This window comes from Syngnathus scovelli, chromosome 3 (assembly GCF_024217435.2).
Source record: "Syngnathus scovelli strain Florida chromosome 3, RoL_Ssco_1.2, whole genome shotgun sequence".
NCBI classification, from domain to species: domain Eukaryota; kingdom Metazoa; phylum Chordata; class Actinopteri; order Syngnathiformes; family Syngnathidae; genus Syngnathus; species Syngnathus scovelli.
In genome coordinates, this window is record NC_090849.1 from 12,483,184 (window position 1) to 12,510,190 (window position 27,007).

Sequence of the window (27,007 nt, forward strand, 5' to 3'; positions counted from 1 at the left end):
AGAGAGAGAGAGAGAGAGAGAGAGAGAGAGAGGAGAGAGAGAGAGAGAGAGAGAGAGAGAGAGAGAGAGAGAGAGAGAGATGATCATGCCTCAAATCAGCTTTCCACTGTGTAAGGTTTGTAAGTGTTTATATTGTATTTATTTCCTTTTTTCCATCCTTGTTAAATTATCTCTGCCTTCTTAGACCTGTCATCCATAATACTACAGAAACTCTTGAAATGAGCTGAGTGGTAACAATCGCACTCCACGAACAGGTGAGTCATTTTGCATTCTTTTCAGTCTAATTGAAAACGAGAGACTGAGAAAACACGCACAGGCCTAATCCACAAAGCACACAGACCTCTTTCACAAGAGTTCTGGGAGAGCCCTTTATTTGTCCATTCCAATCATAGAGAAAGGTGGGTTTCAAGCTCGGATTGGTTTGAGTTTGAAGATTAGATGAAACCAGAGTGTTTTAAACCTCTTCTATGGCCATGGATTAAAGTCAGTGATCAGATACCTGTGCTCCAAAATGAAACAATAAAGGGTCTGGTTGGGAGATGATGCAAGGCATGGACATCTTGAAACCTGAAGGCATTATCCTAAGAAGCATTAAAAAGGGGGTAATGGGTACATCATAACAAAAAACAATACTGCTTAAAATACATATCTTTATATTAAACCTGCAGGCATTATCCTAAGAAGCATTAAAAAGGGGGTAATGGGTACATCATAACAAAAAAATTACTGCGCTAAAATACATATATTTATCTTAAACCTGAAGGCATTATCCTAAGAAGCATGAAAAAGGGGGCAATGGGTACATCATAACAAAAAAAAAAAATTCTGCCTGAAATACATATATTTTCACGTCACCCAACACCAGGTTCATCAATCCAGAGATGTTAAGTATAGTTGGAGATTTGTTTGAATGGGTCCCAGTGTACTGCATGCAACACAGCATGCCACATAAAATGAGATGCAAATTTGGAGCTCTAGTCGTTTAGTGCAAATGGAGTTTTCAGGAACAAACCTTCTGAGTAGCAAGTAGGAGAAAGTGTTGGCAGCCCTGCCAACAGATAGCCTAGCCAAGATCATCATCAATTATTTCTGGCCTCTCAGTTTACTCGAGGCCAAAGATGATACTTGGAACAATGTCGACGTGCATTTGAGAGACAGAGCCCCCTTAAAGGCCTCGAGGAGCCAGTGACGTTGAAGTTTAGGGATTGGGGGTGTGTATAAATATTCACCCAAGGGAATGTGTGAAAGGAAATCCCTGGAACGGCACTCTTCCCCACTAAGTCACACAGTCTAACACGCAGGTCACTTTACAGCTCATCACCGAATTAGAAGGCTGAGTAACAGCCGGACCACAGTGTGATACATTTAGATGGGCAAGTAACATTTCAACCATTGGCAATCGAGATTTGGCATTCAAGCATTAAACAACAGGGAGGGAACAAATCCAACGGGGGTGGGGGGGTCTGTGCTTGTTGACTTCACTAAATTTATCATTTCATTAAACTGTTTAAGACAATTTTTAGTAGTAAAATTGAAATACCTTATTATATTTTGTGCCTTTTTTCAATCATCCTTCTAGAGTTCCAACAACTCTTGTAAATCAGAAGTTCCCAATTTACTACTGTGTTGCATTCAAGGTATGAAACACTGTAGAATTTTTTTTTTTCAATCTTGTGAAACGAGATGCCCTCTCTCCATCTCTGGGCTTGACTTTTTTTGTGTGAATTAAATTCTTATGAGCACAATTGAATGAGAAAATTAATGTGAGGTCACATTTATCTTAGTAACGGGAACTCTAAATTACACTGATAAACTCACTTAAATACATTGTATGGACCTTCTTCCGACCGCCCTCTTTTTTGAGAGGATAGCGTGCGTTGGAGTGTGTAGGATGCACATTGTATCATCTCATGATTTTCAAACACTCCCTTTCCTGTTTTCCTTGGGGAACTTTTAGGTGTGAATGAAGAGGCCGAGGAGAGTGAGGAGTGAGTGGCCTGCCCATCGCACAAGTTTAATAATCATGCAAGGAAGGAGACAGCTCATGCGCAGCACTATCTCAAGCATCCTCCCTTGGAATAATAATGAGGGAGGTAACCTAAAGAATTAAGCTCATATTCTTATCAGGTTTTTTTTTTTTTTTTTTTTAACCCTCCCTTTTAAAGATGAAGCATTTTCTCATGGTCAGATGATTTGATTTTGTTATGAAATTGGCTACAGACTGCATTTCTCAGTAGTAATTAAAGTGTGATAAATCCGTTTTCTGTCATGTTGTCACACATTGTATGATCCAGTTATTTAGTTCCAGATCAGTGGATAGTACAGTGCAATTCTTGTCAGCTGGAATACTTGAATTGCTTTGTCAAAGAAATAACGTTTCGAATGGCTTTCCGATCATCATTTAGACGTCTGAGACATGTCAGCATGCAAAATACAAGCAACAGAGGTGGCTCGTCTATCTTTGGGGTTGCGGTTGCACAGGTGGTGAAAAAGGTCCTTGGTGACAGGTGCTCCAACAAGAGTTGCCTGGTTGGAGGTTGTAAAGCCTTACAACCTCCAACCAGACAACTCCAGTCTTGGTTGACAGGCCTCTGCAATATTGGAAGGATATCTGGGATTTGGACTTGGGCGAAGCATTTAATCATGTTGGGGTGCCCCACGAGTATGAGGAACTGGACCCCTTTGTAGGTATAACTGAGTCAAACTTGGGTCCACAACACAAATTCTTTCCAGTGAAGCTTATAATAGTTTGGGATTTTTCATTAGTTTGTATTTGGTTTTGACTTTAGTCTTTTGAATTGAGTTAGTTTTAATTTTCATGGTCTGTGTCATTTTTTTGTTTTGTTTGTTAACGTTAATAAGCTCGGGTTAGACTGCACCAAAGTTGCCCTTTGTCACGAATTGTTTGAAACCTTAAACAGCAAGTGTCTCAGTGGCTCGTTCAGTGACCTCGACTGAGTAATAATTGTTGAAAAATATTTACAAAAGATTACAAGAGCCATTCGCCACATCAACACTTATTTTACCCAGCAGTGTCAACTTGTACCCATCAACCTTTTGATGCAAAACCAGCCACAAAAATGAACCTCAATTTCGATAAATCACATTGTGAGTGCTAAATTCATAAACTGTAGCTACTCCTTCCACAACACATACACTACTTTGTGATTTTGCCCATTTGGCGGATACAATCTTGTTTTTGCACGTGCAAATCTCAGTAAAATCAGCCCATAAGTGTTTCGGCATGTATATCTTGCAAGAGAAAATTTGCAGAGAACAGATGCATTGAATGCAGTATACAGGGTCTTCTGAACAAGAAATTCAGTCTCACGTTGAGCTACAACGTAATGACAAACATTTGCTTACATCAAAATAAACAAAAAAAAAGATCGTACAGAGCAGCCTATTTTGCCACATTTTCATCATGGTGAATTTTGTTGGAAAGGGAGAATCGGGCAAACTCTGCATCAACTCCACTTTCACACTCTCATGCCTGTTGCCATGTCGCACACACTCATACACGACACGCACATCATCAACAACAAATACCATAAAAGCAGTCTCTCAACAAATAAATGAGTCCTGCCTAGCTGTGAGCCACAGACATAGATCCTCACTGCATTGTGTGTGAGTGTGATTTATTTACGAGCCACTTGTCCCACCACATAGATTGTATTGCCTAAACAGGAGAGAGAGAATCAATCAGGGAGACATCGACAGCAGCCAGGGGGCCTATCCTGCATGCAGTCGATCTGCGTGACATTACAAGCCAACCCTTCAGCTCAGCTCAGCCTTAGCGTACATGTTCACAAACGCACAATCGGCAGTAGCAAAAGCCAGTGGAGAGCATCAATTACCGTGACATTTATTCTTTTCTTAGAAAACCAGCGGTAAGCGTAACGATAATCTCCCCTTCTCGGCAGTGGTGGGAGAATTTGCACTTAACCCTCGTCATAACAGGTCAGAGCAAACAAATCATTTGGCAGTCAGAATGCTGTTTAATGCCAAAAATGTGCAAAGCCTAATGGCCACTAAATATATCAATATCAGTCATCTTTAGTAAGCATTTGCTCTTTTTGTTAATTTTCCTCAAACGTTAGCGAATCAGTCGCAATTGCATTGTTTGTTGTTGTTTCGGCTTCTTTGATACCAACCATACAATTTTCCAATCCTGTAGGGTAAATGCTGTGAAGATTTTCTCTATAAAAGTTCTTCGACAAGCACAATTGAATACTGTCTGAGTGCGGCTGGGCCATGCATTAGTTTTGCATCTCGTTCAGCCTACTGATGACAGTGATGGATGACAAGTTAGAAGATCCCCAATAATGCATGCTCCTAATGTCATCTATCCCACAGTTGTTGAAGCATTCCATGGAAAGCTACCATGATAAACCCTACCAGACGATACCAGAATTTCTGGCAGTCCACAAATTTAAATTGCTTCTTTATATTAAGATTAATGGCGACAATGTTGTCCTCTGCACAACTCAAAACAAGTAAATGTTTCAATAAATTCTATAATAGTATCAGTGTTGTGTCATTTTTATTTCAAAACATTGTAGTGACATCAAATCTTAGCTCTCAAATGCTTTGCTCATAAAATGCAGGCTTGATACATGATACCAAAATCCCTCACTGAGCGGTTCTCAAACTTGAAACACCAAGTACTACTCAGAAAATATACTTAGGTCTCAAAGTACCAACATAATGACCAACTTTAAAATACAATGCTATGAAACCCAAGTTACTTAAAAAAAAACTATTATAGCAACATTATTACTGCAACATTATTCGCCGTTTGAACACTAACATTGCACCTACATTGCAATTAAAAATTGTATAATTTTACTTCCTTTTTTGACAGCAGTTAGATTACCTGTAGATTAGTGTATTTTAATACAACTGAACTTACTTCTACTTACTACTAATGAAAAACTTAAAAGGTAAAAAGATGTACTGTACATGAAAGTAAAACATGCACTCAACAAAGTTATATAAATGCATGTTACTCGGCTCACTATAATGTTTCATTGTATTTCATGTTAACCCCCCCTCCCTCTCCCAACAAACTTTAGAGCATTCCCTAAAGCAATTTGAAATATGCTAATCTTAGATGTTTGCTAGGATAGTTCAAGAAAGTCTTTCCAAAAATGAAATACAGTGAAGGAATCTTGACATAATTGTATGACATTGTCACAATCCGTGTGCCATGCAAAAATGGAACATGGCAATACAGACATAATGCAGTCGAATTACTAGTTCAGCAGCTTTTGCAATCAGAATAAAATCACCATAGGGACTGTGGTTTGGCAGATCTATTTAGTGTCCCCATAATAAATCTCAGTGTTTGGACATAATGAAAACTAACCGAGTTGGAAAACACCTTAGTCGTTGGATCAGTCTGCCAACATAATTACTTGTTCAGAAATGTCTAAGGAGTAAGCTCGCAATGTATGACATAATAGTCACACACCCTTTTCTTGTTGCTGGCCAGTGGCCACAAGCATTTGTGTTCTGCAGGCCGTGTTGTGTCGGACCCTTCTCGAAAGACCCAACGCAAGCACCGTGCAACAGCGGACTCCTTTTTCAAACAGCTACATCCCCTCTGATAAAAGCCACAGTGGCCGCCATGTGTATTGAATTTAGACCATTCCTAAGGGTATCCTGTTCTTATCAGGGGTCAGATAAGCTCATTTCACAAGCCCTCAACCACCTCCACTGGGCTACCAACGGGACTCGTCTGCTGACAAGAGCTGACCTTTTTTTTTTTTTTTTTTTTTTTTTACTATGTTTCTGGTTGAAGTAGAGTCGAGAAATTGTGCTGACTGAATCTTTCTCAAGGTGACCATTGGAGCACATTCTAATATGAGAAACACAAACGAGACAACCTTCATGTTTTTTGTAGGGGAGTATTAATATAAAAAATGAAAAGTTGTCCTGGACTCAGGAGACTGTGGACAGCAACTTTTCCTCAACACTCTTCATACCATAGGTTTTTCTTTTTTACCTTTTTTTTATGATTTTCTTGAAGCTGAGACACCCCAAGAGCACAATTTTGACACCGTAAAAACTAAAGTACAACTCGGTTCTTTTTTTTGGGAGGGAAATGTAAAAGTTGGAACAACTTCAAAATGTAAATTATTGACATTTATAGCGACAATGTTAGATAACAAAATGAAGAAAGCAAGTTGTTGGCTCCAAAACAATTTGCTCAGTTTTTTTTTTATCTTGATGCCGGGGGACAAGACAAAGAACACCTAATTGTATATAATACTATTTCTTTGGGATGAAAGGCAAGAAAGATTTTTTTCACAAAATTACTAAATTATATCGGTATATTGTTTTGAAATTTTGAGTTCATGTAACTTAAAAAAATACAGTAAATCAAGCAGACCATAGACCCCCATTCTCAGGCACCATACCTTGTCTGGGCCCTGAAGGGGTCTCAGAATGACAGATACTGGCAGCACAAGAGCACTCATAATTGGCCTCTATTCATTTCTCAAAGATAATCCTCGCCCTCGGTTGAGCCTTTACTACTCTCTCTCTGCGTCATTTTGGTTCTACTGTTTACATAAGGTATGTATCGCATTCTCCTCCCCTTTCGTCTTTTGCATGGTCGTGGAGCTTAATACCCAGCGTGTGTGTTTGAACGTGCGTCCGAGGATTCCACTCTTCGCCGGAGCTGCTACGACTCAAAAGCTGAGGTGACAAAGGCCTCGTGAATGTCTGACTCACAGACAACTGTCAGCATTCAATGGGGCTGGATTAAGACGGAACGTAGTAGCCAACAGAGACTGACATGTTGACATGTTCTACTAAGTGCATTTCAAGGTGGATTTAGCCAGTTTGCTCCATTGTTGAGGAACATAAGCGATACAAATGCTAAATGGCTTGCTTATTCTTGAGACACGGGGTGAACTTTACTCCTGCAGACTGGATTTGGACTGACATTGGGTGACGGAGGCCGCTGTGGATCCCGAAGAGGTTCAGGGGTTTCAGAGAGCCATCCTTAACCAAACAAACATACTGGAATTTCTGCCATTGTTGGTGCACGGGGTTGAGTGACAGGGCTGCATAGCAGAGGAACCTGTCAGCGGAGACGAGTCGGGGTCAAAGTGTGACCACCCCTGGCGACATGGCTTCATATGAAGGCAAATCCGTGTAGCGTGAGTTGAGATTACCTGTACTCACCCTTGGTGAACATGTTTTGCGTTCATAGTGATGACTGCGCAATTCAAAATATGCAGCAATAATGAAGTTAGAGAATGACATGAAATAAGGTACATTTAAAAAGATTATCAAATTTATGAACTAAAAACTGCCAAACAGCATATTTGAGGGTAATTATTATTATTAGTACGTTATTATTAGTTTTGCTGAACAATTTCTCATCAAGGCATAAAAACATACAAGTTGTGGTTTTACTGGGAATAATGAGGGGGAATAATTCTTACAAATCCCTTTCCTGGAAGTCTAATAACTAAACGGTACAGCATGTATCAGCCATTTTTTCATATTTAGTTTGACCCTCAGGCAAGACATAGCCAGCGCTAAACTAATAAAAACATAGCCTCTTATACAAAATAGATTTGGAAGTAAAGAAGATTTTTCCAGAAAATAAATTCAGCTGAAAAATGTATTCTTTTTGTAGTATGCTTAGTGATTTTATAACCATGTGCGTGCAGATTTTAAGTATTTTCAGGGCTCTTTCTGGTTTCACAATTCAACATATGAATCTTGTTGAGCTGTTAAACTTGTGAAATGGAAAACATTTGGACATATGCTGATTTCATTGCCTAAAGGGCATTTTTTTTCCCCACTTATTCATTTTTTTTTGTACTTTTCATTTTTCGGGTGGGAAATAAGTCTCAGACATAAATTAGAGCATACATGATTATTATTTTCCTACAACCTCTTTAGTTATCAATGAGCTGTTGAAATATTTTATTTGTTCATGGGATATGGTAATTATACAATAATTTAGACAACTGCACACTGTATGTACATGCATGTACTATGTACACGTATAATCAGTGGACATCACAACCTTAATATAACCACTATGCATGCCAGTGTTATTACTTTACATATACATTTCATAACACAAAGTTTTCATGGAAAATGAGATTTCTCTTTTTTTTTTTTTTACAACGTTTGAAGTTGAAGTTGGCAACCAAGAGACATCAGCCCAGCACTCCCCAGTTTTGGGTTTTAGTGCAGGTCATCATTAGCTGGTTACCTGAAATGTTGAACCCTGATCCGCCGTGTTGCTAAGCACAGGAATATAGACTCAATTATCAGCTCGGTGTTGCGGTCATCGGTACCCCCTTCATCCAAAACCGACTCGCGGCACCAGAGCACATGAGCCCTCTGTCCTCAGAGTGATAGAGTCAAGCTGTTCCTGCTGAGCGGAGGTCAGGGTTCTTCTGTCAGCACTCGGGCCCTGAACAGAGCACACAGGAATCCCCCTCCCCATCCTTCCCCAACCCAGCTGAAATTCAGCTCATTCTCTCCCAGGCCAGGTCCAAATAAACCTGGTAGCCTGCTCTCTCTTTTTCCATCGCCAGGCACGCTGTCACTCCCCTCATCGGAATCATTAATCAGACCGGGCAGATTAAAAATAAACTAACACCCACCATTTCAGCCCCCAAATTTGTGTAGCAACCCAGTTTGGGCACTCCTCCCCTTCTACTCAATAAGCCACAATGAGAAATTCCAGTTTAGTCAGCAGGTTAAACATTCGGGCACTTTGGCAAACTCTTTTATCTGCTATTACGGCTATTGATATAAACAACTTAGCTTATCTCAGAAGGTGATGACTACTGAGCGTGAACCTTCCATCCATGTAAATACGCGAGATAAGCTTTAGCGGTTGGAGCACCAATCAATCCAGTCTACTCTCCAACTTCAACAAAAAGCATATCACTTGTGGGGGATTAAGGGAATTAAACCTACAAGACAAATGTAGTAGAGTTTAGGTTTTATCTGGTGACAACTTTATCCTTTTTTTTTCCCACTCTGGATGAAAATTAGCAGGCAATAGTGCCACCTTTGGGTAACAATGAGTAAGACAGCATTTGCAGAGCTGCTCAAGCAGTGGTGCCCACAGAGTGTTGCTGGATGCTCTCAGCCTGCAGATGTTTACCGTTCTGCGGTATTGTTTTATGTCGCGTCAGAGAGTTTGGTATGATAAGGAGAGGCTTCTAAACCGTACGAGAGGCCCATCTCTCTGGTCAAGTCTTTCCAGGATGCCTGACCAACTGACCAGCGACTCTTTGTGGGAAATGGGGCGGTGTCACTCCGGCGACGGGCCAGGGGCCATCCATCAGTGTCATAGAGGGAGGAGTGTAAGAAGGGGGTGCGGGGGGGGGGGGGGCGTTTTGGTATGTGTCACCTTAAAGACTAATGGACAGGAAGTACAGCCACAGTAACAACAATATTTGGAGAATATATTTTAAGAAAAATGTGCGAACCTGCTGTGTTTCTTGCATAATTTCAACGACACCCTGAGAACAGGGTTTAATCTTGATTTATGAGTCTTTCCTTCAAAAGTCTCTCTGCGGCCGAGGCTTTTGTAAATCTGATTTAGAAACTTTGCACCATGAGAATATACTGATTCAACTGGCAACAATACATTATAATGGTGAGCTTTAAAAAAAAGTAATCCCTGTAATATACACTTGACTACCAACAGTTAGTGACTGATATACCATACACTACAATTAGATGGATGAGTAGGAAAGAGCAGGCTGAACCAGAATTATAATTTGGACACAACTAACCTATTTCTAGCCTGTGTGCTCTGTGTTCAGAGACCGGGGCTTTAACCTCAGCAACCGGTGACTGTGGCATCCAGTCCAGAACGTTTGGTGATATTGACCTTGGTTAGTTCCTCGGCGCAGGTCGGGTGGATCCCCACTGTCCCCGACAGGTGCGAATATGTGGCACCACACCTGCGAAACATACACATTGTCACTTTATTCATTTATATCAGATGTCATATTCTACAAATAAAAGCATTTAGTAACTCACTGGAGGCCCATGGCAAAGCCCTGCGTGACTTCTCCTGCATTTGGACCCGTGAAGTGCAGACCCAAGATCTTCTGGTCACCATGCCGCTCGCATATCACCTGAGATGACAGGGAACTTGCGGTGTTAGTGGTTGTTTTTCCAACAAGCCATTATGATTTGGATGGAGCTCTCTTGAAGCTTCCTTGAAGTTGTGCTTCTGTAAGCCGAGCTGAGGGCGAGCATTCTCCTTTCCAAAGCAATTTATGTATTTTAAGCCTACCTTCAAGTAACACTGGGTAGCATCACGCTCTGCCACAGTGAATTCCAGAGGCTTGTAGAAGGCATGGTAAACCTGCAGAGAGGCATAAAAAAGACAATTTGAAGGACCAAATGCCTCATAGTTTGCTGTGCTTGCGGAATTTATGACGTCATATTAAGGTCAATTTTAGGGGGCATCTGTGACACTGCCAATCCTATGCAGGGTGTCAGGAATAGTAACTAATTGTCAGACAGCTGTAAAACACATAATGAGGTCAAGGATTTGTAAATTTGTTATTAACCTATTGTACACAATTAGACTATTAACAAACAATATACCAACCTTTGATCAAGGGCTCTTAAAATAAAATGTCATGTATTTAAACCCATGGCTTATGTGATGTTATGAAAAAACTTTTACAGCCCATTTGCACACCCGAGAGTAGAATAATTTTTGGACAGTGTATGTGAGGACAGTCAAAATTGCAGATGAAAATTTACCAGTGCATAAAATATTTAAAAAAAAGATAAAGCATAGACATGTAAGATGTGATGCAGGATGCCATTACTGAATCATGCCACCTTTTCTCTTGTCATGTAACAACAAATCACTATCTTTGTTATATATTCATGCTTTTGTTTCCCTTACTAGTCAAGGAGAAAAAAAAACTGCGATGAAGATCTCATATTGTGTAAATATTGTCTCTCGTGTGTAAGTAAAGCAAGAAAACAGTATTGCAACAAAAAGATTTAACATTGCGTTGGTACACAAATTCATCTCAACATGGTGATGTTAATATTGAAAAGAGAAGCACAACTAGGAAAACAAATCCCGGTTGCTCGTTACGTTGACAGATTTCAAACCGAGGACTGACAATGTGTGTTTAATGCGTTTAATTCAATGGGCGAGCGTGCCAACACAAGTTTGAAGGAGCATGCAGCTGTAGAGGGGGGCCAGCGCAGCAGCTCCTCCTAAGATCTAAGCATGCCTGTCAACACCGCGCACACACCTCAATCAGGCCTCCTGCTCGCCTGTCACTCATTGCCAAGAGCCCCACCTTAGCGGCTAAACCATTTATCCACGCTGTTGTGCAGGTGTCGGCTGGCATCTGGCAACCTGCTCACGTACGCGAGTACAGAAAACACACTTGTTTGTTTTAGTACTGCTTGTGTTTTTAGGAGTTACGGGAAATTCTCGCTCTGCCTTTTTTTTTTTTTTTTTCATCTTGGATGGAGGAAACAGAATCTGACAATCCTGGCAAGTGTTGCTTGTGCACGGATGACGGATTTTTAGACACCCCCCCCGAACCCTAATCAAATTTACAGTATAAAAGACAATTTGAATAACAAAGACAGACAACAATATGAAGACCTCCATGTTATTATGTAAAGAAAGAAGTGAAAAACAAAACAAAAACATTTAAGTTTTATGTTTTCGAGCGTCACATTGCTTAATTTCTCCAATGTTGAGAGGGAACTGAATTGTGATCAAGCTCTGACTGATGTGTTAAGTAGTTTGCCAAGTAAGATAATATTACATGCTATTACGTTACATTTCTCATGCCAAAGAATTGGAGAAGAAAATAGTAAAATAGATTTTTTTCCCCCCACTTGCGCAAAGACTTTGATCATAATGAGTATAGCACCTTTGGTATAGATACTATTATTCAAGCTCAAATAATTTTGGGCCAGACTTTTGGCCTATCCCTGTTGCAAATACACTAAATAGAGTCAAGCCCAACATTTTATCTTGACTGTACATCTTAGACACACATAGTACATTCAATTTAAAAGGTCATAAACAAATCGATCCAACGAGAATAGTAGAAACAATGAAAACCAAAACAAATTAACAGTCCACATTTGTAAAACATAGTGAAACTCCAACCTCCAACCTTCTGTACCCGATGCAAAATACAGGCAGACTGAGCAAATGGTGCACCTTATATAATACATGACATCCATCAGATATTTATAAAAAAATATTTCTCTGAAATTCATGTGACCTATAATATATATTTTCGAGAGGGGAAGGAAAAAACAACAACAACAAAAACAACTGACATGGCACAAAGTCACTTTATCAACAAGTGAACAACTTTCCAAAATTGATGAAAAGCCGTGAAGAAAATTGCTTGGGGAGGCAGCCAAGAGCTATAAAGTACAATGAAGGCCACAACCCATTACCAAAAGAACACCATGCCTATAGTATGGTGGTGTCAGCATCATGATTTTAGCTGGAATTGGAGCATTAGTTAAGGTAAAGGGAATTCTGACAAAAATGATCTTAAATCTGAACACAGACACATCCCCAGTTTAAAGATGGTGTGCACACTCGTGCAAATAAATTAATTCAGCCGTTTTTTTTTTTTTTTACTTCCCCTCTAAAAATTGTCTTTTTTTTAACTGGGGTTGCACATTTTATAAGTCTAGAGATGGTGCATTTTTTTTCTTCTGTATAATTCAGAATTGAAGTTTGTTTGTTTTTTAACTTCTGGCAATACACCATTTAGATTACTTTTTACCATTTCAAGTAATTCACTGACTGGACTTTAAGTGCTTTGCTTGCAATTGTAACCAACAATACATTGGGACATTCCAAGTCTCCTATTCTGCTCTTACCTCTATGTTGTCTTTGCCATGCTTGATTTCAGCCTCCTCCTCAGATAGGCCCACACAGCCATATTCAAGAGGGGTGAACACAGTAGTTGGCACCTACAAGAAAAGAAAGGGGGGGGTTCTGAGTTTATTCATTATTTCTCTCTACCAGTACAAAGATTAATAGCAATCTAGACTTTGCCGTGCATTTCTAGTTTAGTTGAAAGTACAATGTGACAACTAAACAAGACAGTATCAATCAAAAACAATCCTAACTTTGTCAATGCAGAATTTTCACTTTTGTGCTTGAAATTATTACACACTACAGTATTAAATGAAGAAGAGGTGATAGATGTCTCACATTATCATAGTTCATGAGCTCTGTGCCGTGGCCAGCTAGTCTGCGGGCAAGGAGTTTTCCTGCTTTAATAGCTGTGGGTGTTAATTCAGGACGACCCTGAAACAGAAGACCGCCTCGCTTATTTCAGTGTACCTGTAAACGTCCCATTGTAAATTGTCGTTGCATACAAATTTCACTTCTCCAAGGTTAATGGCGTATTGTTCTGAATGTGAGCCAAAGCAAATAAAAATACAGACATGGATACACAGACAGACAGACATCTGACGAGTGCAGGAAATAGTAGGGCTGCGGGGCAATTTTAAAGGCATGACTTAGACCTGTTAAATTTCCACTACATATCCTGTTGTCATAAACATCTTCTGCACCCTCTGCAAATGTCTCTGATGTGCAACCGTTTACATACCAGATAGCTTTTGTCATTTTAATGCATTTCTTGGCACTTCATTTGGCAATGAGAAGAAATGAAAACAAGAAATGCAGTGGACAACTAGAGCAAGATATCAAACTTCTGCTTAAAAAAAAACAAGCCTCCTTCTGCGGTGACAAGATGACAGACAGATTGGCGTGAAGCACAACTCATCAAAGCAAGCTGTCTGTCAAAGGAGACTATGAGTGTGTGTGCGTGTCATCATGAGTCCTGGGAGACAGGAAGGAAGCACACAGCTGTTTGTGTTGTTGCGGGGAAAAAAAAAAAAAAAAGGCCACACCGACATTACAGCAGCTACAACTAACCAGTATTTACATGGTCCAGCTTGAAAACAGTGCAGCAGCAGTATAAATGCTTTTAAAGAGGCCCACAGTGAGAAATTATAGGTTGAATAGAATGCACACAAATTTACAGGGGCCAATCTATCATGTTGTCACATTTATTTATTATTTGAATTGTGTTGTTTGTTTTCTCCTGTCCTCTTGCAGTCATATTTTAATGCAGGAAAAATAGATAATGTAATCTGTGATTTTTGGTTGGTTTTGGCAGATTTTACAAATTATACTGATAATAATCCTGATAATAAGCAGTGAGGTTCAAGAAACTCGCGTGAGTCACAGTCAAAACTTGACCTCAATTGTAAATTCTCTTATATTCATATTTCAAGATAATCTTTGTGCTCATGCCTTGTTCTGTAGGGGAATGGTTTAATAAATTCAACGTCAAACAGCACAATTAACTTTATAAGCGATGCTGCACTTATTTTTGAACTTTAAGCAAAGTTGTGTAAAAGATTGACATTTCAATTACGTATATATATTTGATAAAAGATTAAGGAACTATTTATTTGTTAACATTTTCGTTGAACTTTAGGAGAGGTGCTCCTGACCCTTGGAACTCACTGCACTTCTTGTTTTTGAACTTTTGCACTTTTTGGTCCAATTTTAAGATAAACACGTCATTTGTTTAAAGTCAAAGAAGAAAGAAAATGAAAACCGAAAAGCTGCTGTTTAATACCTATATGCCCTTTTGGCATTCAACTGAATTTAAGTGTTGGGTTTGTATTCTTTTTAAAAATGATGGTAATGTTTTCTTTTCTTTTTTTAAAGAGGCAGAGGATTTGGTGGGAATGCATACCTGGCCTATGTCCCCAAAAGCATAGATGTTTGGCACAGAGGTAGATTCATTCACACCAACAATGATCTTCCCAGTCTTCTTGTTGAGTTGTACACCAAGCTTGTCGAGACCTAGAGCTTTTGTTTCTGGAGCTCTACCTGCAGTAAACATAAAGACATCATTAGAAATTGTGCTGAGTGATCAAGAAACACTGCTGACATGTCTGCTTGGAGGCAAACATCATTACAGTATAGCAAAACGCACTTACTCCCATTACGTATTGCAATGGCTATAATCTATTTGGATTGTATTAAATGAAAAAAATATATATAAACAGAAGTTATAATGTAAAAAATTTGGATAATAATAATTTAAAAAAAAAAAAAAAAAGATAAAGACAGCTCAATCAGAAATCAAGGATGTGATGTGTGACGTTCCGAGGGGACCGGCGACTGATGCAGTCAACACGGAATCTCTATGGTGATGGCGAATTGACCACATAGTCCCCACCCTCCTCCTCAACGTAGTTCCTCAAAACTAGTCAAGGCAGCATAATAAACACCCAAGTCTGAGGTACACATGTAGATGCTATCGGAAAGCAAAAATAACAAACCCCCGAGATCCTTTTCCTGGCTGGAGCCAAAGAACAACGTTCTCCCCCAGACTGGGGGACAACAGGGACCTGTCTACTCCACAACATGGGTGGCTGAAGAAAAAAAAAAGGGGGTGAAGGCAGTAAGACATTTCTCCCCCCAAATATGTAACTTCCAATTTTACAGACTACTTCAAATATACAGTGCTGGAAAAGTTGATTTGATAACATATCCAGTATTCTCATTAAAGTAACTTGTTTGTACCCTCGTATGGTCTCGAATCCACCAGAAGATTATAATGTACTAGAGCAAAATTATTGACATTTTTCTTGTATTCATTAGGGAACATGCTAAAAAAAAACATTAGAAAATTGCCAAGTTAAGTCTATTCCCTTCCATATTGGGGCTTCCTGTCTGTAGCTCCACTTTAAGAGTGACCACATTGTATGCCAAGGACACAACATTGATAAGAGACTTGGTTGGATGGAGTACATGCCCATGCAGACACACGTTGAACAATGCCTGTTGTGACATTCTAAGGAAGCTTCCAGATGGCTAGGCTAATTAGCAACAATAAACCTTCATGAGTAAAAAAATGAACACTTATCTGATCAATTAAATGAACAAAGACAAATGGGAAGTATGGCATTGTTTTTCTTGGGGCCAGCAGATTATACAGGATGCTAAAAACAAACTTCAATGTTCAAGCCAAAAAAGATTTTAACATGCAGATCAATTAAGACCCGACTGACTGGCAAGATAATGGACTGCAAATAATGCACAAAACTGCTATCGTGTGTATGTTTAAACATTTTGTTAGTGAAAAGGATAGGGAGCTCTCGTTTTCTTTTTCAAGTGCACAAAGACATTGATCAAAGCAGCAAAACAAACATTGAAGCTAACAAGATGGCTAGAATATGTGGCATAATTTTAGTTTGCAGCAAATTTGTTCAAGCACAGCACACAACTCAGTAGCTGCACGAGAGTTTCTGAAGTTTCCCAATGCATTTCAAAGGACGTAACTACCATGAGGATCTTTTCTATTTGTGGTCCAACATGTAATTTGTCTATAATTCAAATGGCATTTTTGTCATCAATCTGGGTAGGAAGTGTCTAGTCCAATATGGCCCCCTAGTTGGGCAGATAAAAAAATGTGACCCACTCATTGAAGTTGCCCATCCCTGACACAGGTTTTTTTTTCTTTGAATAATATTCCAGAGTACTGTGGTGTGCACTGAGGCGGAAAAGCCAATTCCAATGTCTGCTTGTCCACAGGAAGTGGAAATGTTCTGTTTCCTGGTGTATTGCACCTGGACAAGGGAGCGGCCATGTATGCAGGAAGGAACAGGGGAAAGGTGGAGGGATGCATGGCTGGGGGATAGGATGTTAGACAGTGGTGATACAGTCCCTCGGACCCCTCGGGCCTTTAATCACCCCAAAGAGGCCTGAAACCTGCCTGGCCTCTATAGTGTAAGGTCGCAGTAAACGGAAGTGGCCTCATACTCATAAGCCGTACATGCAGGGATCAAAGGGCCTAAGCTCTGCTCTGTTTTCTCACTGAATTGGAGAAGGAGAAAAAAAAAAGCATGGATCCAGCAGTTCACCACGTATACATTAAAATAATAAGTGTTGCAACACCTGGCTATTACAGAAAATTAAAACGGAAGGAAACACGGGATTTTGTCTCTCCTTTACAGTTATAACAGTGTCAGCTCTTCTGGGAAGAGTTACTTTAAAATGTTGGAATATTTGATAATTTCGTGCCTTGGGTGGGGAGTTGTTGAGGATGGATGGTCCATCACCACACCGTCTCCATCTTCTTCCACAATGGCAGGTGATGAGCTTAACAACTCTGCCATAGCTGCCCTGTTATTTAACCCCAAGTGTGCATGTTCAATTTGGAGAATAAGATAAGATACTGTAATCCTTTATTTGTCCTACATGAGGAAATTCTTTGGCAGAGTCTTCATCTTTATTCTGCAAGCACAGCCAGAATTTGATAAAGGCGCTTTGTGTATGTATTTTGCGCTGCATGTTCCTGTGTATGTAGTATGTGGATGGCTTTCCTATTTAATTGTAAGATCCAGTTCATGATGATTATCACATTTTTCAACTTAGTCATCACTTTGGAAATTACATCACAAGAAAAGCCCATCAAAAGAAAGAAAAAATTGAAATCTTTACTTAATGATAGGCAGCAATATGCCCAAGTTGCCCAAAAAAAACACACAAGATTCTAAAATACATACAAGCGTTTTGCACTCGGGGACACTTAAGTTGTCTGCTTGACTGTTTTATTGGGCCATAAGCAGTCTAGCACTTGGCTGCGTTTAAACGAGTCAAAAGTAGAAAGGAAATATAAAGGTCACCGCAGCTCACCCATGTGACAATACAAACTGTTTCCAGAATTCAATGCAAATAAGGCCCACGCCGACGGTCTCACGCCGAGATGATGTGGGAATTTGGCCACAAAAGGAAATGGCAAACGTCACTGCGACTGCAGGGTCACGCACATCCTTGTTACTGTCACACGCAGATGGGCAAAGCACTCTCTCATCACCACATAAAAAAATACTCATGACATAATAAAGAGAGACCTTGAAAAGGTTAGTCATGAGATATTTGGATGATTTAAAGGCTAAAGTGGTGACAGTGGGCCTCATGTCATCTGTGCTGGGTTAATCTTTAGGCTGATAGGGTAGAAAATGTGAACTGACACATGATACAAAAGATATAAGCAGAGTTAAATGGCTGCTAGTGCTGGTGCGCAAATGTCCACAGGCAGGGATGGCAGAGACAGATGCGGGTTTGGTTTCCGCTGGGTTGGCACAGACAGGATGATCCGGGAAAAGCAGAACAAAGAGGGGAATACAGTGACCCTGTGCCTTGGTGCATCCTGCCCGGTTCTGCCCCACTCCGACCAGAGAGCCAATGAGCTCTTGCTGGGTGATTAACGCTTCCCCTGGTTATTCCATCACTCAGACTTTATGACTTTGTTTTCAGCTTTGATTCCACCGTCATTTGCTGACACTGCACTCGATTGAGAATGACAATGAACTTGGATTATGGCTGGGAGAGGGGCACTCTTTTTGACAGATTCACCAGTATATCACAGGAAAACAATAGCTTGCTGATAGTGTAGGTCAAATAATGGCACAAAACATATTTTTCTCCTTTGTGTTTTTAAACGCATTATTGGATTAATTTGTGTAAATTGTCCTTATTCCATCGGCAATTGGTTTGTTGTTATAAGGCAGCACGATTTATGAAAATTGACACAATTGAATAAAATTTAATCCCCTGCTGCAAAACAATGTACGAGCTATTCCACAAACCCACATGCAATAACGTACTCACCAACTGCCCATAACACAGTGTCGTAGGTATCATTGTGTTCGTTGCCTGTCAGAGCATCAGTCCAGGTCACTTTCAGGGCTCCTGATGGAAGTTTGTCCACTCTCTTGGGGACACACCTCTGAACAAATTTGGTTCCATAAGATTCCATGTAGTCTGTCACCAAGGCTGCCATTTGCTGTGAAAGGCAAAAAAGATGAAATGATGAAAACACAAATTCCCATCGTGACATTAGTCTATTCCGAAATACCTGATCAAATCCCCGGAGGGCGATGCTGCGCACCATGACCGTCGCGTCCAAGCCAATACCTGTAAGGAAGCCTGCACACTCCAGAGCTACATCTAAGCAGTAGGTTAGGGAATTGTTGTGTTTTTCATACATGTTAAGTAATACCAGAAGTGGGGTCAAATCATACAGTCTACTGTCCATGCGTTTTAAGGTGGCAGCCTAAAGAGCAAAAAACAACACCAAACAACACATAACAGTAGCAACCTAAATAGCACTCAGTGGTTCTCTGTATTTGGAAAAATGTCATTTTGTTTATTGTCCAGTAGTTTCACATATGGCAATCATATGTGTTTTACATTGTAAAAAAACAAAACAAAAAAAAAAAAAACACTAAAAGGCTTTCCCATCTGGCACACTGACGTTAAAAACAAACACTTCAGGTTATTTATGCAACACTGCCCTGATGCCAAGAGGTACATTTAAGTTAAGTTTACAAATGCATAATTCCTTGCACTGACAAGCAGTGATTATTTACATGCAACTTTGGTTGGCAGGAAAGGATACAGCTCGCTCCAACCACAAGCCTGTGAACACAAATAAAAAGGACTATTTAGCGTAATAGAAAGACATTGTAAGGTCACGTGTGTATGACAGTCTTTATGTACAGACTGTATATAAATATTTAATAGGTAGGGGTGTGCGTGAGTGTGTGTGCGTGCATGCATGCGTATTTTTTAGTCAAAAGTTTGAAAACACTATTTAACTCAGTGGTTTTCCTTTATTTAAAAAATTCCAGAATTTTAGATAATACTGCCAGCACGGTGTCACATTGGTTAGCATGTCCGCCTCAATGTTCAGAGGTGCAAGATTCGATTCCAGCTCCGTCCGGGATTATGGTGTGAAGCTTGCATGCCGCCCCCCACCACCTCATATTCCAGAAACATGCATGATGAACCAACTACTAACCATTCCAATTTGGGTTTGTGTGAATGTTTGTTTGTGTATATGTGGCCTGCAATTGGCTGTCAAGTACTTCAGGGTGTATCCTGCCCTGCCCAAAGGTTGCTGGGATAGGCTCCAGCACTTCCGAGTATCCATCAATATATATTACACATTTGCTTAATAAAAAAATAAAAACAAAAAACACGGCTAACAAATTGATTGACAAGTTAACTGACCGATTGACGTTGACATTATTCACGCCGACAATGATTGGTTGCGGTTCCTCTGGTCCCACAGAGCGCGCAGTTTATATATATCAATATATATATTTTAAGACTACCTATTTAACACTGCGTATACTATGTATTGTATTTTGTATGTTCCATCTAAAAGAGAACCAAATTATTAGAAACACGTCTCAATAATACACACCACCGTTGTTCATCACTGCAAACAACATCAAAAACAAGTGTACAGTATTTATTATTTAATGCCACTCTGGTTAGTAAAACGTTAACCTTTTTCCGACATATCAAGCAAAGGAGAGAAATCTGAGAAGCAGGGAAGCTCTACTCTGTCAAGTCCTTAATAGTTAGTTAGTTTCTTGCCTTACACACTCGGAAGGCAAAACGATTACAGTGAAACCGTGCGGTTTCCAAAGGCGAGGCATCAAACCCTGCTGCGAACAACAAAGACTATATATATATATATATATATAAATTTTTTTTTCTTTCAGGAAATGGAGGCAAAACACTACTTTCCGGGTGTCTAGTTGCATTGGATTGTGCGAGTGTACAGTGTCTAATATGGTGTGTGTATGTGTGTGGTCCAGGTAAATAACAGGTCTAATCCAACCCTAAGATCCATGGCAGTTAGGAGGCCTAATTGCTACCATTTAAAGTAATCCCTGTGGATGGGGAGCACCATGTTCAGAGCTCAGGTCCACATACAAGTCTGCTGAGTGAAGCCCATCACCTGCTCTCACTTGTTTATACCAGAGTGCCTTCCTTAGGACTGCACGTACTTGGCAGTTCAGAGTGCCTGCAGCAAATCCCGTCCTTGTCCATGCTAAGATTAACCTCTAAAAGCCTCAATGTCTCGTGTCAGTATAATGCCTAGACTCACTTATCACATATTGAGTGGTTTAAGATGAACAGGTAAAAAAGCTTACTCTTTATTATGTACATAGTCTCATTAATGAAGTGTTCTCCTACCACTTAGTCTTTGTTGTAATTGTGCCCAAAACCTTTTACCGAAACAGCTTTTTCAAATGTCGGTCAATTGCGCCAAACATAAATGGCAGATGCCGGCGTCTGCTGTATTTAGGTCATCATTTATTTTACGCTGTATCATTTATGGTGAGTTTTGCAATTTATTAAAGGCATTGTCAACATACTTTTCTGGAGTCCAGGAACATATTCATTGCACATTTAAAAGTCTCACTGCCACGTGCTTGTGTTTTTCCCCTTGCCTTCAGGGTAAGGCAAGATATGTCACTCAGGTGTGTAATGTGCTCCAAGGCCCATTAGACACAGATCACTCACCTGGACCCCCCCACCCCCACTATCTCCGCCTCCAGAAAGCGCCTGTCTGACCTCACCTGCACACATGACAGCTCTGCAGCAAAACATCCTCTTAGTAGTGTGTGTGTGGTGCTATAGCCTTCTGGAAGAAAATCAAACTATCGCTTCCTCTTTCTGACCCGAGGGTGGTGGAGATCAAAGGTGCCATGAAATGACATCCTGATCTCAAAGTGGCATTTCTAAGTGGTTCATTTTGATACATGCATGAGGGTTTGAGAAACTTGAATACCCCAGTGCTAATTGCTTAAGACTGGTAACAGTGCGGATATTCAACACATTCCACCGTAACTTTTACGTGGGTAATGGTAAAATATTTTTTCACTATGAAGCACATCAAAAAAGGAAATAATGGTTCTTGCTAACCGTTTAGCAACATATTAATCATATTTGTTTTGTTTTTCAGTGGGGCATTGCAAAAAGCCCAAATCATAGAACATTGTGTTATTTTCCAAATACTTCTGCAATCGGCATCGAAATGTACTCGATGGTATCTGTCACCATGACGCAAACGAGCAGCGGGACCCAGGTACACCGCAACCACGAGTCACTGTCTGTGTGCTTTGCCAAGAGGAAACGTCTGAGGTAGACCAATTAACCAGGTGATGACAGAAGCTAAATGGTCGGATTAAAGGGCTTGTTCGGTATAAGGCAGGATACCTGTAACTAATCTGAATTGCCAAGGTGAAGACAGTTTTACAGGAAGAGAGAAAAATGAGAAACAAGGAAAAAAACGTCACTGATGAATGACACTAGTACGTGACGGGATGTGCTGGCTCAGCGATTGAGCGTCAGTGCGTGCAGCAAGTTATCACTAATATGCTTGTTTTTGTTTTCAAGTTAAACATAGCTATAAAACATGGACAAAATTGTTGGTTGCTCTTTGTTAATGGAAGAAAAACCCACAGTGGTCACAGAAATGAACTGAATCTGACAAAAGTCATCATTAATCACATGTAATGAAAACTATTATCAATTATGAAGTTATGAACAAAATTGGTAACAAAGGGCTACCTCAATGGGGTCTACCCCTCACTGGAAACAAATCTTACTGCCGGCAATGTGGATCAAACTGTGACATTGGTCAAATGAGACCCCGATAACTCATATTATTGTGGTACTAGTGCGGTACCCTGTAGTCACAGACCTGGTGGAATGCTTTCTACAAGTTCACGAAGCACATGTACACTGGTTGGATGAGCTCCTATGCACTTGAGGACCCTTACCAAAGGTGTAGACCCCGCTAGGGCGAAAACCCCAATAGGTCGACTAACTGATAACAAGTTTGAAGACACCGGTCATGCCAATTAGAAGACACGCCACAATTGAATCCTGTCTAAATTATTTTCAATGTTTTCTAAAGGGTGTACCCCATTATTACTGTCAAGGCCTGTCACATGATTTTTTTAAAAATAATTGTTGAATAACAATTCAAAAGCAATGTTTTTTTTAGTTACTATAATTTTATATTGTAATTTCATATATCATATAAAGCACAGCTAAAATAGTATATGTGCATGATTAAGTAAAACAAGGGTCAATGTCTAGTAATTTGTGGAATTAAGATATTGTAAAAGCCTTAGATACATTTTTTTTATATTGCAGAAGCTTACTCAGAGAAAACTGGATCAAGCTGCATTTGAATTAAAAGTTGGATTTTCCTTTTTTCATTTTGGTGCTCTATTACTTTATTTTTTTAAACTAAGATCATTAGAAGCTAAACATCTTAACCTAGGGTGCCAATATTCATGGAGCTGCTGAAGTTGATGCTTACGTTTTTCTAGGTGACTCTTTCAGCCAGAATATGTCATCGCTGGTGATACCATGTTCCATTGCACCCGGAATCTGGAATAGAGTTATAAATAGTGCAATGAATATATAGAGTTGTAAACAGATCCACCAACCAACTGAACAGGGTTACTTCCCTAAAGATTTTCTGTAGTTCTTTTAAAATGAGACAAGTTTCCCCATCAATGGCACACTTTCATCCAAATGTCTAAGAATTGAAAGTATAGAATAGTTGCGATCCAATTTTGCTGAAATGATCGGGTTTTTGGGGTCGTCTTTTCTGAAGCAAATAAGACAGCCCACCTCAAGCGTAGAGCAGTGAGACTAATACCATACTGCGTTTGTTATAATGATGACCTGCAACTTGGCGAGTAGCTACTTGTTCTCAAGCATGTTAGAGTCAGAAGAGGAAAGCCAGCCCCCAAAAACATGCAGCAGAGACATCTCGTCAAACAAAAAAATACATCTTGTCACCATGTCGACAAATTTGCTTAACAGTTAAGTACAATGTGCCAGCTATCTGACGCTTCTAATAATGCTGTTAACGAATGCAAATGTGCGACCAGACCCAAGCCTGATTTCCTACAGACCCGCTCAAGCAAGTAATGGCCTATGTAGAATCTGTCTGGAAAAATAAAGACAAACAAAAGATCTCAAAGAGGTGCAACAAAACCACAATACTTTTAGTGAGAATGTTTGGCCATTAGTTTGTGACCTCATACTGAAGCACAAGTTCTGCATCATGGCAACGATCAACAACACAACAGTAAGTCAACAACTGAATGGCTTAAAATAGGGCTTTGAGTGGAGTAGTCAAAGTCCAGAATTCAATCTGGTGTAAATGCTGTGGCATAGCCTTTAAAAGGCTATTCATGCCTGGAAAATAACTCCTCAGAAAATGCTTGACTTCAGTTGTTGCCACTGAGTGTGGTCTAACCGGTTATTAGGGGGCAACCACTTTTTCACACAGGGCCATGTAGGTTTGGATTTCTTTCTACCTTAGAAATAAAATATTTATTTAGAAATGTCATTTTGTGTTTATTTGTGTAATGACTGATACACTATCTAAATTTGTTAGATGATGGGGAAATTTCAAATGTGACAAGCTTCCAAAAAAAAAAAAGAAGAAAGCTGGAAGAGGGCAAACAGTTATTCACAGTACTCAATAACAATACTAACAAACTATAATAACTAATCAACTGATACCAACATTTGAGGGGATTTTGGGTCGGCCACCCGTAGCAATCACAATGTTCTTGGCAGTCAGGGTCATCTGCATCAGAGGGGATAAGGATGTGAAAGAAACAGTCACAGTCATATCCTTCAAAAAAAAACAAGGAAATGTCAAATGAAGGCAAGTGGTCTCTAAAACATTTGGCACTTAAACCTTTAAGGGAAAAAATGGTAGTGTCACTCCCAGTAGGAGTCAATATGATTTGCACTTCCACCACAGTTTCTAAAATGGTTCAGGAACTGGCTTTACGATATTAATTCATACATTTCTTAGAAATGGCCAGCCCACCTCTTTCCCAGCTTTTGTTACTGCTTTGACTGTATGTTCATCCACGAGGCTGCCTCTCATGTTTAGATACTTCACGTTTCTGCAAAACAAACAACCCCAACAGTGACAGAACTGTAGGTCTGTGTCATTCATTCTGCATCTTGATATGTATAAAAAGTTTAGCATATACAATGCTGTACACGTTGTTCACACAAAGTCAAAGACAAGTAGAAAAATATAATGCAATTCAGAGAGAGGACCCACCTTATCAGCAATATTTAAAAAAGCCAGCAGTATTTAGATAATACACAGTATTAGCAATGTAATATAATGATTGAAATAAAATGATTTGCAGTGTAAAGGGGCATAGATTGGGGTATGAAGGTCTTGCAGAACATTGCAATGATTATGGAGTAATTCTGTCATTAAATAAAGCATTTGCTATTTCATAAGGAAAACTATAAAATATTTTTCTTATTATTTAATTGCGAATGTAAAGAGTCATCTCCTTTCCGGGCCCTGTGTTAAGCACCACACAGCAAAAATGAATTGATTCTTGAAAAATGAATTGATGCTTTTAATCCAGAAGTCGTCACCAAAGTGGACATTGCTGTGAGTGATGTTATACAGCTGCTGTGGCTTGAGTTTGCTGGGTATAAGCGGTGGAAAAATATCTAAAAAGGGCTGTGTGAAAGGAGCTAACATTATTGTCGATTAAAAAAATAAAATAAAATAAAAAGTTGAGTTATAGTACATACGGACATTTTTTTTTTTTAATTATTATTATGTGCCACTGACTTGTCCTGGAGCTGGACCCGGTGACCCCAATTCAAAGACCTGACGTGGTTTTGAACAGCCTCAGCCATGGTAATCCTGCAGCACACAAACATATATGTTAATTGTTATTGAAATAATGCATACTAGGTTTGCTGCTGCAGCATTTGACACCTGTGCACTAGATGGTGCTGTTTTTGTCATTCGTGACCTTATTTGAAAAATATATCACTCAAGCTTGAATAAATTCATGGCAAATTGGTCATATTTTTCTCAGCACGTCCTACTCTGTATTTATTTATTTATTTGTCTTAACTTTGACACAATTATTGAAAATTCCATTATATAGCTTCCCCGGTTTAACTCGCTTGACCCTGCATTAGCTCGCTACTCCCACTAAGGGTCGCACGCCACACCACTGGGAAACTCTGTTTGTGTATTACCACAAAAATGTCCCTAGATGGCACTGTTAGATCACTCGTGGGTTTGCTTATTAAACACCAATCATTATGAAACATCATTCCAGACCTTACCAATCATGGGAAATTGGTCCCGAGATCTGCCACCCATACTTTTTGGCATCTTTGACTGCAGTTCCAAGGAGAGCTGCCTGGTGCATGAGTTTCTTTGGTATGCAGCCAACATTGACACACGTGCCACCAAGACCCCACTTGGTGCCTGTGTGCAGAAGTGTCACGAATCAATTTGATACCTTAGAAATGTTAAATGTTATGAGAAATGTGAGTAGTAGTAGGACGCATTCACCTTTCAAAGTGGGTTCCACATAATCCAGAACAGCAACTTTCTGTCCAAGTTGTGCAGCTGTTGGAAACAGCACACATCTTGTTAGATCCTTATTCGACAAAATGAATTGTGCACAGCAAGTAGATGCATTTCTTCCTTTCAGAGCTCACCTTCTTTGGAGCAGGCAAGGCCCCCTGAGCCACCTCCAATAACGACCACATCATAGTCATACTTTCCTGTGCGTTGCAAAACCAGACAACTTACTATGACAGCAAATTCTTCTACACATTATTTGATTAACATAATATAAAACCATTCAAAGCGCATAATGGCAGTAAAACAACCAGGCAGAAGCGCTTAGTGTTTGTTTTATTGTGTAACTAAACATACTTGTATTTTGGTTTACAATAGAACGCATTCACTTCACGCAGCCAAATGATCATCTAAAAAGTTTGTTTCGATATGTATGTGTTCCCATTACAACACTGGTCAGCAAAGGGCTCTTAGGAGTCCTGTTACCACGCCGAAGATAACAAAATACCAATAAACGTGTTTTTAGACGCATTGCATATGTACTCACGTAGTCGCAACAAAATAAAAAGTTACCTGTCAAGTTTCTGCACAAAATATGACACCAATTGATTCGTTTCCAACGGTGTCTACCTCTACAGAGCGCAGACATATTGTTATTATGAAAGGACCCCGATTTCTTCTGTGGTGTTCAAGGA

General features: G+C 39.7%; 1 protein-coding gene and 1 long non-coding RNA gene across 2 annotated transcripts; one reads left to right on the forward strand and one right to left on the reverse strand.

The window, feature by feature from the left end:
- The first annotated feature begins 15 nt into the window (after positions 1-15).
- Positions 16-2,259, forward strand: LOC125993925 (uncharacterized). The gene is made up of 3 exons (XR_007490447.2): positions 16-115; positions 185-254; positions 1,958-2,259. It is a non-coding gene; the product is annotated as an uncharacterized lncRNA (long non-coding RNA).
- Positions 2,260-7,882: 5,623 nt separating this feature from the next.
- On the reverse strand, positions 7,883-27,003 carry txnrd2.2 (thioredoxin reductase 2, tandem duplicate 2). The gene is made up of 17 exons (XM_049762915.2): positions 26,886-27,003; positions 26,450-26,515; positions 26,301-26,357; positions 26,069-26,213; positions 25,560-25,634; positions 24,783-24,861; positions 24,471-24,533; positions 23,247-23,317; positions 19,515-19,534; positions 18,972-19,063; positions 18,725-18,899; positions 14,796-14,932; positions 13,232-13,327; positions 12,895-12,987; positions 10,295-10,366; positions 10,036-10,133; positions 7,883-9,956 (listed from the first exon to the last, which is right to left on the reverse strand). The coding sequence occupies exons 1-17, from the start codon at positions 26,959-26,961 to the stop codon at positions 9,833-9,835; spliced, it is 1,539 nt and encodes a 512-aa protein (XP_049618872.1). The 5' UTR covers positions 26,962-27,003; the 3' UTR covers positions 7,883-9,832.
- Between the last annotated feature and the right edge of the window lie 4 nt (positions 27,004-27,007).

What these genes read in the sequence shown, in the direction of transcription:
- txnrd2.2 (XM_049762915.2), bottom strand. Translation starts at nt 26,961, where the DNA reads ATGTCTGCGCTCTGTAGAGGTAGACACCGTTGGAAACGAATCAATTGG. An exon ending in AAAGAGTCACCTAGAAAAAC is followed by an intron (nt 19,535 to 23,246) that starts GTAAGCATCAAC and finishes TTGTGTTCACAG; the next exon opens with GCTTGTGGTTGGAGCGAGCT. An exon ending in GGCTTTGCCATGGGCCTCCA is followed by an intron (nt 9,957 to 10,035) that starts GTGAGTTACTAA and finishes TATGTTTCGCAG; the next exon opens with GTGTGGTGCCACATATTCGC.